The 15,757-nt window shown below is 49.9% G+C and overlaps 1 protein-coding gene across 2 annotated transcripts; it reads right to left on the bottom strand.

Annotated features, from left to right (window-relative positions):
• Positions 1-1,602: 1,602 nt before the first annotated feature.
• On the bottom strand, positions 1,603-14,284 carry Cxcl12 (C-X-C motif chemokine ligand 12). 2 transcript variants are annotated; one of them, XM_052174665.1, is made up of 4 exons: positions 14,119-14,281; positions 11,228-11,345; positions 9,242-9,328; positions 1,603-4,250 (listed from the first exon to the last, which is right to left on the bottom strand). In XM_052174665.1, exons 1-4 carry the CDS (start codon positions 14,177-14,179, stop codon positions 4,235-4,237), a joined length of 282 nt encoding a protein of 93 aa, XP_052030625.1. In that variant the 5' UTR covers positions 14,180-14,281; the 3' UTR covers positions 1,603-4,234. The 2 variants fall into 2 exon arrangements, with proteins under 2 accessions (XP_052030625.1, XP_052030624.1); XM_052174664.1 differs by lacking the exon at positions 1,603-4,250 and adding an exon at positions 4,258-6,732 and having other exon boundaries at positions 14,119-14,284.
• Positions 14,285-15,757: the final 1,473 nt, after the last annotated feature.

Here is a 15,757-nt window from a genome sequence, read left to right as displayed (position 1 = left end):
CAGTCCTGCATGTCGTGAGTCCTCAGCTATGAGCACAGAAAAAAAGAAGCAGGTGAGGCTGTTCACAACATATCTCTGTACCCCATGTATCTGATCACCCTTATGGTTTTCTCACACCTTTCTAGACTGCTGGGACCTGCTCACCACGGGTGTCAGTACAGCCTTTGTACAATCTACACCTCTCCCATAAGGGTACAGCCAGAGTGAGGAAGTAGAATCCTAGCTTCCTTAGCTGTGCTGGACTCCCCATGTGCAGCCCTATATAGCAATTGCTGCTTCTAATTCGCAAGGATACCTTCTGGGTACCAAGCAGACCAACTCTCAAAAGAACATACTTTCTCTCCTATCTCAGGGACCCTTCCTTTGCTGTAGCCTGAATTAGACACCTTTCTGCTCTGAGCTTCCCTGACTCTGTGGGGTATGCAAATGCTCAGTCTGTTTTGAGTGCAGAGAGAAAGGGACATAGATTGTTTAGAGTGAGAACTGGGGATCAGGTCCTGGTGCTGGAATAGCAGCTTACTGTTCTCGAAGGAACTCTGCTCTGACCCCAAGGGATCCACTGGGACCATTACTGGCCTGGAGGTGTAGGTTTCACCTTGACACTGGGCTTTGCTGTGGGCTGTTTGAGAAACCAAGTCAATTGCTTTTCTTCTAGTTCTATGAACTTCAAAGCATGGGAAGTATAAAGAGGGGACTCTCTGGAAGCATGGAGTGGACTTTTCCTATCATTCTAGCTGATTCTATGTTCTCTCTTAATTTAACTCTCTGTTATGGATGGAAGGTATATGACTGAGACCCCAAGAGCAATGAGTATGTCTCAAGTCACGACGTGGGCAAAGAGAGAACAGGATTCAAGCTCTTGCCTGTTCCTTATTTCTTCACACCCATGTGGTCAGATAGTCCCACATTGCCTCTCCTGAAGCCTCTGACCCTTCTAATTCCTGTGTGGTATGCAACTTAGAACTCACATGAAAGCTATCCTATAAGTAATGGGAAGTTTGTGGGTGTAGAGGAGATGCAGTGAGATCTCAAACATTGAGACCTGATCATTGGGAGCTTGGTGCTAGCCTCTCTTTTTCAAAATGGCTAGATGTGGGATAAAGAGAATCTGATAACCGAACTGTAAGAGACCAAGGCTCTGTCTGTTGGAGAGGTAGGATTCCTGGAGGAAGCAGGGCGGCAGCAGTCATCAAATCACCCTTTGACTCCATTAACTCCCTCCCCCAGGACTTGCAGAATATTGTAGTTTTCAGCTGTCTTACAGGGACAGAGTCCTTCTTCTGTCACCTTCTACCATAACCTACCAGGCCTTCATCTCCCAAATGCTTGTGACTGGGAAAACTATGACTTTCCACTAAGCCATTGCTGGTAGAGTGCAAGGCTGTCTGGCCTCTAAGGAGCAATCCAGGTTATGTGGAGAAAATGGAACACCTTTCCCTGTAGAGCTCTTCTGGCACCAGAGGTTAGACCAAGAGCAGTGAACACCAGGACCTGCTAAGCTCTTCTACTAAGACTGCAAGGGGTCTTAGAGTCAGGTTTGAGGGGGTAAAACCAAGTGTGGACAATTCCACATGGTAACGTTCACTGAGGGTGCTTGGCAGCTACATTCGAATACAGAACTTTATTAGGAAAACTGTAGGTGAAGATACATCATTTTCATTGATATGACTTCAAAGTAGAAATGGCTTCTCAAATAACTGTCATATATTAAAAACGAGAATAAGAAAGCGCACACTGCATATAGGAAGCTGCCTTCTCCTGGACCATTTTCACATTATCTGGGAGACAGAACTGAAACAAAATACAGTATTCACCACATGCAACACCACTGACCCCATCGCTGCTTAGACACCGCGAGCCCATCGAGGTTGGCAACTTTGCTGAGTGGTTTTGGGGAGCTTGGCAAGGGCAGAAGTCTGCTGGGGAAATTTGGAGGATTCTATGGAACATTTTGAAGAATGAGATTACCTTAAAATGGGCCAGGGGCGCTGTGTGGAAAGACTGCGCCCCCCAGCTCTCATCCAGCTGAAAAAGGGTGCAAGGCCTGGGGATGACTGACTTCGGTGAAGAAGCCTTTGGCAACTCCCGCTGAGATAATCGCCCGTCAGAGGATAAACAGAACCCACTGGAGAGGCCTTAAGGCCTCAGGCCAAGTCCCGCAGAGGAATGCAGCCTTTTGCTCTCCAAACCCTTTCTGAAAGCCGATTGGGCAATGAATGCCTGGGCTGCACTTCCTTGCTAAGGTCCCACTGTCCTCGGGAGCCAGCAGCACAGTGTATAAACACAGGGTACAAATCTGGGTTTCAACACAAAGCAGACTGTATGTCTCCAACCCCCTTTCCCTATCCAGATGCAAAGGCTGGTAACAGAGGGACTAACTGCCTGGCAGGTTACTGGCGCCCAAGGGCATGCTGGCAGCCCCAGGACCAGCAGGGACAGCTAGGTGTCCCGGTCAACAACCATTCAGGGGGCTGCTCTGCTGCTATTTTGAAAGCCAGAGAATGGGGGATTAAGATGGGGAGAGGCTTTTCCGATGTAAATGTCCTATTTAAATGCACATTTGCTTTAGGCAGGCTGGCTCCAGCTAGAAACTGACAGTCAGCAGAGGAATTGATACACAAATAGAGCTTCCCTAAAGTTTCTACCCTTATCTCTTTCGTCCCTGCGAAGGAGACTTTGAAAGGATCCCTAACTGGAGTGAAGCTGGAAAGCTGCTGTACTTGTTTCCTTCAAAGCTTGGACTCCATTCAGAGTGGCTGCTATACAGCAATCCAGTTGTGTGGTTTCTATTCCAGGGGCCCCCGAATGGTCTAGTCAGGAGGGTTTAAAATAATTCTGTATCCGCTTGAGGATCCAGCTCTGCAGAGGATCCCTATGCCCCTTATCCCGACTGGCTTAACATTTTTAGGATTTTTTGTTGTTGTTCAAATTTGATCAAAATCTTGCTAGTTGGCTTTTTCATCTGCTGTGAACTCAACTTAAAGGACTAGCTATCCAGCCAGCTGGCCGTGACCCCCATTCCGTTCTTTATTCTGTTTCATTTGAGGAACTAGAGACTGGCTCTTACCTGTGCTATTTTTAAGTGGCAGCGAGCTTGCATTAAAAAGTGCAGAGGACACTTCGGGGGGCCATGCTTCAAAGAGCAGCACCAGTCCCACCCTTCTGTTGTCCTAAGGGAAGGCAGGTAGTTCACCCCTTTCCAGAGAAGTGCCTGCCCAGCCGGGCCCAAAGCTGATGCTCTTATTCATTGCCTTTTAAAAATAATTGAAAAGAATCCTTAATAGAAGAATGCATTTGGTTCCAGGGAGGAAACTAAAACCTCACAGTTTTAAGCTAACAATTATGGAAACATGGAGGGTCTACAGTTCTTAGAGCTAAGCGCTGTTACAAACCACCTTTCTTTGGGCTTTGTGTGTCCAAAATGGGCCTGTGAGCAGGGAGACAGCGGGCCTGGGGCTGTTTCCATGACTACAACCTGGACCTTGGGGCCATCACCTCATACTCAGCCTTTGCATTCGGGTTAGAGACAGTGCACAGACGAGACATTGATCATGGATAAGAACGACACAGCAGGAATTGAAGAGACAATATTCCAAACAAGACATAGATGCGCACAGGCTTTGTGGGGGAAACACCAAACATTTCCTTCTCCTTCTTGCTGTCCCATTTGAATAAAGGATTTCATCTTGAGAGTCCTTTGTCAGGGTCATGGAGACAGTCTTGCAGACACATGGCGATGGATGGATGGATGAGACAGTGATGAACATGGTGAGATGAGGAGGACAGCGTGGGATGAGGGTGGATCGCACTCTTCCCTGGCCTCGCACTCCTGCCTCTGCTTGGGAAAGCCCTGCAGTCCTTGGGGGTGGGGACACCCAGTTCCTATTCAAAAAAAGGGTGAGCCTCCTGCCTCAGCTCAAGGAGACAAACCTGGGGAGCCACTATTCAGAGAAAGTCCTCCACGGGAAAGATACTAGAACAAAGGAAATAACATATTGGCCTTGGCCTGTTACCAATGATGTTGGAAACTCAGACTAAATGAAAAAAATTAATCACCATGAATCTTGCTACATTATAAAATGTGAGAAGTATAGCAAAATTGTGCAAAGCAAGTCCCTTGGAAATGGCTTCAGCCCTGCTCAAGAGCAGAGGAAGTGGCTATGGGTCCTCCCCTAACACTGACTTCAGACCTAGGCTCCTTCTGTAAGTTCCTCAGGCGTCTGACTCACACCTCTCACATCTTGAGCCTCCTGTTGACAAGAACAGAGGAGACACATTAAGGCACGTGCCTGGGACGCTGTGTGACCTAGCATGAGCCACAGGCCCGACTCCATAGTTCAGCTCTCCGCTACGGATCTTCCTTCCGAGGCCTGAGAGAGTGGGAGAGCAGGGAAGGGCACAGCTGAGGGGCTGGATGGTGGCGGGAAGCAGAGAAGACGGGTGACTATGTCAAGCACAGGGTAAGGCAGACACACACTGGCACAGGAGGCATGGTACGAGGAACACATGACAAGGCACACTGCCTTAACCTTAGGACACCGGTCTTGAGAGTATGCATTGACCCCAGCAGTAGCAGATGCCCTGTACTCCTGGGCATCCCCAGGCCTCAGAACTCCAAGAGGCCGTTCCCATAGCTTTCATCAAATAATCACTGTTCCGTGAACTCTCTTGGCCGGTCTCACACCACCCGAAGAGGTCTTGGCACTCAGGAGGTGGCCTCTGGAGCTGCGGATCCTTCCAGAAGGCGTTTGTGCTAGACAGTGTAAGGATTCCCCCTCTCACCTGCCTGAGAAGTCCCAGGAGCACATCCCACTTCAACCCATCCTTAGATGAAATCAGCTTCTCGGGCATTTCCATGAGGACTCTGTTCAGTAGGTTGGGCTGCCCATTAGATGGGATCATAAGCACAGAGGGTTCCCGGGAGCTTGTGTGGTTCCTAGGAAACAATCTGTACAGACAGCTCTCCTAGGAGTGAGATGGACGGTGGGGGGCAGGGTCCATGGGCATTTCAGAAAGTGGTTTTCCAACTCAGGGCAGCCTCAGTTTGGCCTTTGGTTGCTAGGGGTTAACAGTTCTTCCCAGTGTCCCAGAAGGGCGGGCATCCCTTTCTAAGCAGAACTATGGCTTGGGCACAGTTCTGGCCTTCAGAAGTGTTTTATTAATAATAGGAAGGATCCAGTTGAAGCCACTCAGACCAGACTGTAGCTGGCTGCTGCAAGGACAGACAGTAACCCTGGGCTTGAAAGGTGCCCACCAATAATCCAGCCTGCTATCCTCAGATCTGAGGAGAGGATATGGGCCTGGAGAGCTGTCTAGATAAAGGGTAAGAGTTGGTGACACAGATCTTCCCTGAATGCCCATAGCAAGACCCTTCCCCAGCAAGGACCATGAAGGGCTCTACCCGTTTAATGCTAGAACCTCTAAAGAGCATAGAACTCAGGGACCCAAGAGGGCACGACACACAGGGCTTCAGGCCTTCCTTCCCCTGCAATCCATTTGCCTCATCTTCAGATCAATTCTTCTTTCTGCACCAATTATGAAAATTATATCCAGAGGTCTGGGGTACAAGGTGTGTGTGTGTGTGTGTGTGTGTGTGTGTGTGTGTGTTGTATGTATGTGTGTCTACATGAGGTGAAGAGGAAGGTGAGGAAAAAAATGTTCTTTTCCAAAACACTACTAAAATCAGAGCCTTCAACCTGGCAAAAGACAAAAACAAACAAACAAAAGAAAAAGACAAAAATTGCCAGGTGAGGGTGGTGGGTTGGGGTAGTAGGAAATTCCAGAGCTTTAACCCAGCTCACAGAAGGCAGCCATCTCTCAGGAGTGAGGATGGAGGCTGTGGTGCCCAGAGAGCACACCATCCCAGGGATGTTGGGACCAAAATGGGGGAGGGCAGACCTAAGAGTCCCTGAAGCTGCTGGCCCTTCAGAAAGTTCCAGAGCACATCTGTCCTCCCCATGAGGGACCCGTTTAAAGACTCTAAAGTGAATTGTCCAAAGAAAAGATTCCCTGAGAGGCAGCTTGACATGTGTTCTCTGAGATTTCTTCCTTCCTGCTTCTCATCCAACACAGTCTGCAGAAACCCTTCTGGGCTACAGGCAAAACTGCTCCCACCACCGGGGCAGCAGGGCGGAGCGGCTGCGGGTATTTGGAAAAGCTGCTGGCCAGCCTGAGAGTCAGTTACCTCATGTCCTGAGAAGGCCACACGGGGCAGTGTGGCTGAGGGGAAGGCACATGCCCTTTCCTGGCTAAGCAGACCACCCTGGCCTTCATGGGATTGTAGGTGTGAGCCTTGTGAACTCCTGGCCAAGGGGGCTCAGCTCGGGGCAGTGCTGCCCGGCTAGGCAGGTCCTCTGTGGCTTAGCCTCCTCCACCCAGTCTCTGCACGTCTTTCTTCATAGCTTTAGCAGACAGAACAGGGCCTTAAGAAGCACATAAATACAGCAGCTGGTGTGGCCGCCGGGGCAGGAAAGCCTAAGCACCAGCCCCGGGGTGTGGGGTCTGCCCCCGAAGAGGGAGGAATTTACCATCAGGTTTGAGCACCTGCCCGGAGTGTGGGGTCTGCCCCCGAAGCGGGAGGGGCGAGCTACAAAGCGCCGGAGCAGAGTGCACTGTGGTCCATCTGCAGGAAGCGGTAACTAGTTTTTCCTTTTCTGGGCAGCCTTTCTCTTCTTCTGTCGCTTCTTTTTTCCTATCTTTTCTTTTTTCCCCACTTTTTCTTCTCTGCGCCCCCTTAGATAAAATTAGTAGAACCATTAATCACATTGCAACATCTATCTCAGTTCGCACAATATTTAACATTGCCTTACGAGTCGATTTAACTCGGGCTTCAGTTTGAGGCCTGGAGGCCACTTGGCAAATATGGTTCACAAGCAATTTATCAAAGTAAACTAGACACTTTCCCCACCCCAAAGTTAAACAGACTGTGCTAACTGTATGACTTGGGAACCACTTACAGGGACTGCCAGTTTGCCAGGCTGGTCCTGTTTTTTACCATGCCTACCAAAGCTCACTCTGAGACATAAATGCACATCTCAGAGGGCAGGGAAGGAAGCTCTGGGCCTGTCTTCCCTTCTGATGCAGAGGTAAACTCTGCCTTCACTACAAATCTGCATTTCAAATTATACAAAGCAGGGGAGGTTGAGGCCCCAGGCTCAGGCAGCCCTCCAAGAGAGGCTGAGGAAGGCAGGATGATTGATCCCACTTCTCTTTTCTGGATGCTGGGAGCATCCCTAGGGATAACTGAGATTGTTCTAGAGAGCTAAGGGGAAGGATGGTTAGCAGAGTTTTTATTAGAGCAACTGGTTTGTGACTGTCACATTAAAATGATTCAAGCCGAATGGTATTTAATGATTTATGGGGTGAGGCCACCTGTTCCCACCAAAGCCTGATGTTAACATGGCCCGGAGTCATGGGATTTTTATATGGGAAAGTAGGAAAGCTTGATATTACTGGGGTTGAGTCTGGGGATTACATGAGGATGTTAGGAGAACCGAGGAGAAGGAGGGGGAGGGGGATTAGTGAGTCAAGTATTATTCATCAGAAAACTAGCTTGGGTTAAAAAACAAACAAACAAACAAACAAAAAACCCAAGAACTTCTACAACAGACTCAGCCTGTTCACGAGACAAGCCTGCCAGAGTCTGTCTCTCACTCGGACTGCAGGGCAGTCCACAGCACCTGATCGGCAGGTATGCCTATCTATCTTTTCAATCTTCAGAAATGTCTGCGCGCTCCATCTAACAGCTAGTAGATTTTATTTCGGGTAAATAAATTCCCACATACAGTAGGAGGTTTACAGCATGAAACAATTAGCATTTTATTGCTAGTGCATATAATGTCACAGTTGATACAATTTCATTACAAGTGGAAAAATACACTGTGGCTGACATTGGAAACTACAATACATTTATATGTCATATATATTTCTTTACAAGCTGCCAGTAGCTCGAGATCATAGAGATTATCTACTGACATTGCTATGGCTCCACTTCAAATATAGGAATTGGCTACAAATAGATTCTGAAATACATTTGTCTTCCAAAGAAACATAAAAAGTGCACAAAAATATAGGTAAAAAAATGCCTTGCAAATAGTTACCAAAACCACCAGGGCCGTCTGTGATCATAAGAATGTATCCAAGTCTTATCTTGTCTCCATTTCTGATTGGAACTCAGAATCCCCACGTGGCTTCACGGCAAGATTCTGGCTTATTCATTGTAATATTTTTTTCATGTCTGATATTTGAAAACTCAGAGCCCACAGAGCCACTGTTGAAATATATAGGACTCAGGGGGCAATTGCAAAAAGTCCAATTCCTCAAAGTTTGCAAATTTTAAAATTCCGTTTATGATGATTGTCAGACTTGTGTTTTGTGGGTAAACCTAGGCATGTTCTCACATTATCCAGGAGGGGCTGGCTCCACTCTACAGGAGGCCAAAGAAAAATCTCACAAAGGGCCCAAGTGAGAGGAAAGCAAAGGGAAGAGAGGGAGGAAGTACCCCAAGTCACTCTCCTTCCTTCCGATGCAGCATTGGTCCATCAGGCTACGAGGTGAGAAGCGGAAGTCAGATGAAACATGCGTTTGGAGGCAAGCAGAGAGCAGGGCCGGCTAGTAAAGGGTCTCTGAGCACAGTTCCAGGGATAACCTCTAAAGGAAGCTTCCCTACCCCCCGCAGGCACTGAACCGGATAAAGGAGCCTCTGCCCAATCTTGAGCTGAGTGACTCACAGCAAGGCATCTGTCGAGGAGCGCCCCCTGCAGGACAAGTCCTGCAGCACTCTGCTCTGGTGGAAGGTTGCTCTCTATCAGGCTCCCGGCAAAGCCACCACCTGTAACTGTGTCCAGAGGCCCCAGGCAAAAGAGAAGCTCCAAAGCAAACTGAATACAGACCTTGAAGTAATCACTGCTTTTAAAAATGAGGATGAGGATGATGAGGAGGAGGATGATGGGGATGAAGCTAACCGGTTAGGGTAGTACAATTTCTTAGAAAAACCCCAGTTATAAAAGCTCCACTGTGCACGAGCGAGGGCACCGATGAATATACGCTGCAATATTGTACCATATGCTATGGCGGAGTGTCTTTGTGCTGGCAAACCTCAGCATGACCCCGGTCAGTGCTGTCCCACTGGCCAACCTGGCCAGGGTTCAGGCCCTCCTCCCCACCACTGCCCTTTTATCTCCCACGGATGTCAGCCTTCCTCGGGGGTCTACTGCAAAGTCCTTTGGGCTGCTGTGCTTACTTGTTTAAAGCTTTCTCCAGGTATTCTTGGATCCACTTTAGTTTCGGGTCAATGCACACTTGTCTGTTGTTGTTCTTCAGTCTGGCACTGTCAAAACACAAGGGGAGAGACGAGTTGGAGAAATCGATCACCCCGGCTCGCCCGACACACCCAGCTAAAGGTCCCCACAGAAGGACCCAGCAACTGCTCCCCCGGGAGCCTCAGTTTTGGAAGACATAGTGTGTTGGGACCACCATTGCAGAGTTAGGGATGTACTAAGGAAGCTTCCCAGGGGACACAGAGAAAGGACTACAGCGGAGGCATTGGAGCTTCTGGCCAAGCGGGATCTTAAGAGCTTAGCAGGTAAGTGAAGCTAAAGGCAAATGAAGGACAAATATTCTAAATGAGCCAAAGTGCCCAAAGGGTGTGGAGGAAGAGCCCCCCAGAAGGCACAAATGACTGATATCGTAGGGGGGGGATGTCTTAGAAACTTCTGGAGAGTGCCAGCAGCAGGCTAAGAGTTTTTGACGGATCACTTCGATAGCACATGGGACAAATTTAAGGGTAGCTCAGGAGGAAGTTGGCAGAAATCCAGAAGGGGAGGAACAGGGCAGGCGAGGTGAGATTGTTCAGGTGGGGGATGTCTAAACAAATTGTCCAGTGGTTGTCTGAGAGCATTTAAGAATTCACAGAATTCAAGATCTCAGCTTTGTGGATTTGTTAAAATTGACTCAATGTTCTTTCTCCCATCCCTAAAACTTCCAAATGGGGAGATGAAGTGATAAACTTATCTCCTGGTTATTTTCCATAAAGTCCTGGAAGCCAGATAATTCAAAAACAAAACAAAACAAAACAAAAGCAAAAACACACAAACAAAAAATAAAACCAAAAAAACAAAACCAATTAAACAAAAACTACAGGAGGATACTCCTCCCCAGCCACTGAGTTGTCTCTGGGGAAAGCAAAATAAATGCCTACTCAGTGCCCTTTAGCTGACCAGTCGGTCAGAGGGATGTAACTTCAATAGGGATCAGGGGTGTCAGTCTGGACCCCGTCATTGATTAACTTCGTGATCACCTAGAATCAATACTTGTATTTGACACTGTACGTTCAAGGTCCGCTCCCAGGACAGCACACCAGCACAGCCTACTCAAAAGTAAATTCGTCATCTTTAAAAATACCTTTCTCAGGAAAGTATTGTATTTTAATCAAAACTGCAAAAATAATATTCACCAACTAGGCGTCTAAAGCACACTGTACATAAAACAGCACTGAAGGCTGGAAAGGAAGGCTGAGCAGCAAAGAGCCTAAACCGGTCGCTGCTGGGTGGGAAAGCCTTTGGCTAGCATGGCGCTGTGCCGCTGCTGTGTCCTTGTACTGTCTGTAGTGTTGCGTCATGTCTCTGAGCCCTCACCATCCTCAGGTATGGGGGCGACAGTAGCACATGACACATCTCTGCCAAGTCTACCATCGTCTGGGTGAGATATTTACATCATTTATACATTCTGGGTTTTTCTTATTTCCCAGGTAAATTTAAATCAAATGTTGGCATCTACCCTCACCCTCCAGCAAACTTGAAAACTCTGAAACTGACCTTAGAATGTTGACCTCTGAGTAAGAGATTAAAATTGACCCCCTTGCCCTCCCGGGTTTTTTGTTTGTTTGTTTGGTTTGGTTTTTTTGTTTGTTTTTTCTATATGAGAAAGGATTAATTTTGGACATCAGAGCCTTGAAACAGACAGGATAGACATTACTGTCGATAGTTGAGGGCTGTCCTCCGTCAAGTCCATGGCTTTTTCGGTAAAGAGGTGGCCCACTGTGCAGCGAGCAGCAGCTTGGAAGGCCAAGGGTGAGAAACACCAGGGTTCTGGGAACAAAAGTAGCCTTTGAAACTCATGTCCGGTGGCACATCAGTGTCCGAGCGGTGGTAACAGCTGCCCCTAATCATGCCAAGTGTGAGGCCTTCTACACAATGTTCCTCTTTGGGGGATGACAGCTAGGACTTACACAATCTGAAGGGCACAGTTTGGAGTGTTGAGGATTTTCAGATGCTTGACGTTGGCTCTGGCGACATGACTCTCGAAGAACCGGCAGGGGCATCGGTAGCTCAGGCTGACAGGCTTACCTAGAGGAGGCGGAGGCATAGAGAGAAAACCAGGACCAGTCATTACCAGGGCTTTGAGAGTTCGAGGGTTTGATGGTGCTAGTGGTGAAGAATCAGGAGCAGTGGCAGGAATGGTTACAGAAAGATTCTTGCAAACAGGATCCCCACTGCTGGGGAGCACAGGGAGATTTGACTGGGCTCAGCTTCTATGGGATAAAAGGACCCAGGAAAAGTGGAGGTTCTAGGCTCCCCCTAGTCCCTCTGGTGCAGGCCTGGGGGTGGGGCTTCCCTCTACCACCTGCAGTTTTCTCTCCTCCCACTCACCCTAAAGCCCTGGAAATCACAATCCCCCCTAGAGGGGGAGGCCCTGGATTTACCTTCTATCCAGCTTTTCCCAAAAGCTGGGATCAGCTGTGGCTTTTCTGGTCACCACTACCTGGATGCCTAGGCCTGCTGGATCCTATTACTAGCTTTGTTTGCCAGTTCACCAATTTGCAAAATGCTATAATTGACACTCATTAGTGTAAATTAGCAAGGGGCTCCTTTAGAACCCCTCTTAAGACCCACCCTTTAAGTCTAGAATTGCAAACCCTGAGGACTGGATTTGTAGCTGCCCCCCCCCCCCAACAAGGTTTTATCCTAGCTCACTTAACATTCCCAAATGTTTAAATTTATGGGTATTTTCACCCACATTTAAAAGTATGGCTGAGAATAGTCCCAGGATTTTAAGTTTGCTTATTCAGAGTTCCAGGGGACTTCTGGGTATTCTGAAGATTTCTACCTTTGGGAAGCAGCTGGACAAGTGGTTCAAATTAAATATATGATGGGATTATCTTCTTCTGCAGGTGTCATTTAGCTGAGGGATGCGTGGCCTGGGACACTTTAGCAGAGAAAAAACAGACTTCAGGTATAGACCAAAGTCCAAACCAGCTCTGCTGCCTGCCTGGACTTGGGAAGCTAGAGAGCTGGCTTAGGGAGCCAGGATCTATTTACTCTAACCGGCCAGGGAAGCCTGCTGCCCCGGGTTTAACCAAGAAGCCTCGGTGTCTAAGGTCTAGCTGCTGAGTTGGCTCAGCTGATGGGAAAAGACAGGAACCACAGCACGGTTAGCCATGCTGCAGCTTGAGGGCGGCATAGGATCCCACAGGCGCTAGGAGGTGAAAACAAAGTTCATTTGGGCAACGCAGTGGGGTCCTGCCTAGAGAACAGGTCTGATCTAGACCTTTGGTTGTCAACAATCCGACTCTTTCTAGGGTTAGAATATGTCTGAGGGTGAGACACCCTACTTACTCTGGATAATTGCACTCCAGCCTTGAGGACCCAAGTTCCTACATTCCTGCCCCATACCTAAATTCCCAGAAGGCAGTACTGTTTGCCAGAGCCTGTGACCCTTGCGACAGTCACCAGATCATTCAATTATTAATGCCCAAATCAATGTGCTCCGTGGCCGGGTACAGAGGGCCAGTGGGAAGTTGCAGTCTCCAGGGTGTTCTCAGTAATAGAAAAAAAAAATCGAAATTGCCTCTCATTTCTTTTCTACTACTTCGATCAGCAATTGACTATTCTTTTACAGAACATTTTCCTAGGACTAGGCAAGTCCAGCCTCTTTAAACATGCTTAGCCAAACACAGGTTCCACTACTTCCCGTACCCCGAGGTTCACAGGGAAAGAATCCAAACCAACGCTTTGGTGCACTTGGGCAGCGTTTAGATAGCAGCCTCACCATGTGCCCCCACTGTCCCTCAGTTCTACCCAGGAAACACGACAGCTGAGGAAGGCAGGGGCCCGACTGGTAGGGTTTTATTTTGCGTTCAGAGGCAATGGTTTGTTTTGTTTTGCAGCAACGGTGTCTTGTAACAGCGCTGAGAGTTTTCTCTTCAGTGTCAAAAAAAGAAAACAAAATGAAAGCCCTTTCCCAGTGAAAGAAGACACCACCCTGGGTCTGGGAGCCTGAACTCCGCTGCAGCTCTCATTCCTGAGCTGAGGACTCCGGGGCTGGCTACAAAAGCGCCCATTTGCAGGTGTGTTTGGGGGTTGGGGAGAGGTGTGCATACAGCTTGGGTAACTGCTGCGCCTTTGTCTAGTGACCCCGGTAAGAAGAAAAAGGGGCAGCGAAGAGACGCGTGCTCAGGTCCGCGTCGCTACGGACCAACGAACTGTGCAGAAGCGGCCCTGGCTGGCGGCGCGAGTTCAAGAGCTGCGGTGCGCCGCTCGTAGCCCCGAGCCCCTCGAGAACCCGCTACGCTCGGAAGGAACGAAAATCAGCTGCACAACAGAACCTATAGCTAAGCCAAAGCACTTCAAGCTATTTGATTGGCCTTTAAGAATTTGCGACACACGCACCACCGGAACGAATCTCCTGCACCGTAAACTCCGGGACCCCGCTGCCCTTCGCCTCTGGAAACATCTGGGCGCGGGAGGACACTAGCTGAGTGCAGTTGGCGCGCTCCGGGGCCCAAGCCCGGGACACCATCGCCCACGCTTCCATTTCGCGCCGACCCCACTCTTGCCCAACAATCCTGCGGGTCCTCCCCTGCAGCCCTCTCTAGGTCCTGCGGCCGCGCTTTGTAGAGCACAAAACCTCGGTGCAACCCGGGGGACCCGGGAAAGGGGACCTGGAGAAAGTGCGCTCTGCAAAGTGTGCTGCCTCGAGTTCGCTTGCAGTGAACGGCGCGGAGCGAGTTCTTTCTCCGCTACTCCGGGGCGGCCAGAGGAACCGCGGACCCGAAGGAGCCCCGGCGCAGAGGCGCAGAGCTGCGAGCCTTTCCCGGGCCCGGGCGCGGATTGCACTCACCGTCACTGACGCAGAGTGCGGCCAGCACCAGGGCCAGCACGGCGACGACCTTGGCGTCCATGGCGTGGGCGGGAGGGCGCGCCGGAGGCTGCAGAGCTGGACAGCGAGAGAACACCGAGGTGGACCGAGAGTGAAAGTGCGGCAGCGGGAGGCGCGCGCTGGGTGCTTTAGAGGCGAAAACCAGGCGGGGCGGGGCGGGGCTCGTCAAGGGGGCGGGCCTGGAGTGTGGCTGGGGTCTCTGACGCGCATCCCCAGCGGAGCGGCCGCCCTTCCAGTCCCCTACCTACCCACCCCCTTCTTGGCGCCCTCAGTGTCCCCGGCTCCGCTGGGTGCTGAGACCTTTGATCTTCCTAGTCCCCAACTTGGGCGGGCTCTTTGGACCTGACTTGCAAAGAGGCTGGGCTGTAGAGCAGAATGCTCCCATCCTGCAGATAGAGAAACTAAGGGGCTGGCGAAGGCGAAAGCCGTGAACCAGAAAGACGAAACAGTCTGTTCCGGGCGCGAGGGTCTGTTGCGCCGCATCCAAAAGTCGCCAGAGAACCCTTTCATTGGTGCCAGGACCTCAAGCTGAGCCACCTCAAGCCCAGGGTGTCAGTGCCGCAGGGGACAGCTAGGCGTAGGGCAACGTGGACCAATCTACAGTTAGAGTAACTTGGACTCCCAGCCAAAGTCACTACAGTCATCCCCCGGAAGATGTTTTCTAATGCAGGGCTGTGTTGCTGAGCAAAGGGACCGAGCGGGTCTTCCAGAGACAGTACCAGTGGATTTTCTTTGCCCCCTCCCGTCTGGACTCCTATTCTGTCGGCTGGGGGTGGGGTGGGTGTTGGATCACAGCTCTCCTCCTGCAGAATGGAAACTGAGGAGAAATGACTGAGAGTCTCACTCCCACGAAACATCGTAACTCTCGGTGCTTGGTTTTAATGGGTGTTCAGTTAATAGAAGCTGGAAAGAACTTCTTAAACTTAAATGTCTCCTGCCTTTCCCAAAGAAAGCCCAGTGTTCTAAGAAGGACGAAAGAGCTCCCTACCTTCCCTTTCTCTAAAACCGTGCTTCCGAAGGTGGTCATTGGTGTCTTTACCAAAACCCATTGCTGTTCAGCCCTGCCGGTAGACCGTTGTGCTCCACTCTGGTCAACCAAAACAACCCCAACTCGGGTGTGGGGAGACACGGGGGAGGGGGCAGACCGCAGCCTGGAGGGCTAGAGGCTAGGGGCAGCTTTCCGTTGCCAGAGCAGTGTTGGCCATGCTCCGATCACCTTTCCCACAAAGCCAATTAGCGATTTGGATTCTGTTATCACGTCCACCCAAGGGAGAGAACACCAGAGACTTGCCTCTGTCTCAGGGCAATCTGGGAATCATATTTTTTGAAGAAGTGGCCAAGACCTTTGGGCCTGGGGCTCCACCTAGGGACTAAAGAAGGGTGGCCGAGGTCAAGAGGAAAATGTTCCAGCCACGAGAGTGTCTTAAACAATTCCGCCAAGCACTTTGCGCGTCCATTCATTTGTCAGGCGCACTTTAGGGACTCAATTTCGAATCTGGAAGCGCGCCGACCTGGTCCCTGTGTTTAGAAAGTAGCATTCCAGAGAAGGCAGCCGTCCATTTCTACCGGTTTTTGCATTATCCTTGAGCGTTCAGGATGC

The sequence above is a fragment of the Apodemus sylvaticus genome, chromosome 2 (genome assembly GCF_947179515.1).
Source record: "Apodemus sylvaticus chromosome 2, mApoSyl1.1, whole genome shotgun sequence".
In the NCBI taxonomy this organism is placed as follows: domain Eukaryota; kingdom Metazoa; phylum Chordata; class Mammalia; order Rodentia; family Muridae; genus Apodemus; species Apodemus sylvaticus.
This window is presented reverse-complemented; position numbering and strand designations above follow the sequence as displayed.

Excerpts from the sequence above, each read along its gene's own strand:
- Cxcl12 (XM_052174664.1), bottom strand. The coding sequence starts at position 14,179 with ATGGACGCCAAGGTCGTCGCCGTGCTGGCCCTGGTGCTGGCCGCACTC. Across the intron at positions 9,329-11,227 it reads AACTGTGCCCTTCAGATTGT|TGCCAGACTGAAGAACAACA; the intron begins GTAAGTCCTAGC and ends GTGTTTTGACAG. Across the intron at positions 6,733-9,241 it reads CTGGAGAAAGCTTTAAACAA|GGGGCGCAGAGAAGAAAAAG; the intron begins GTAAGCACAGCA and ends ATTTTATCTAAG.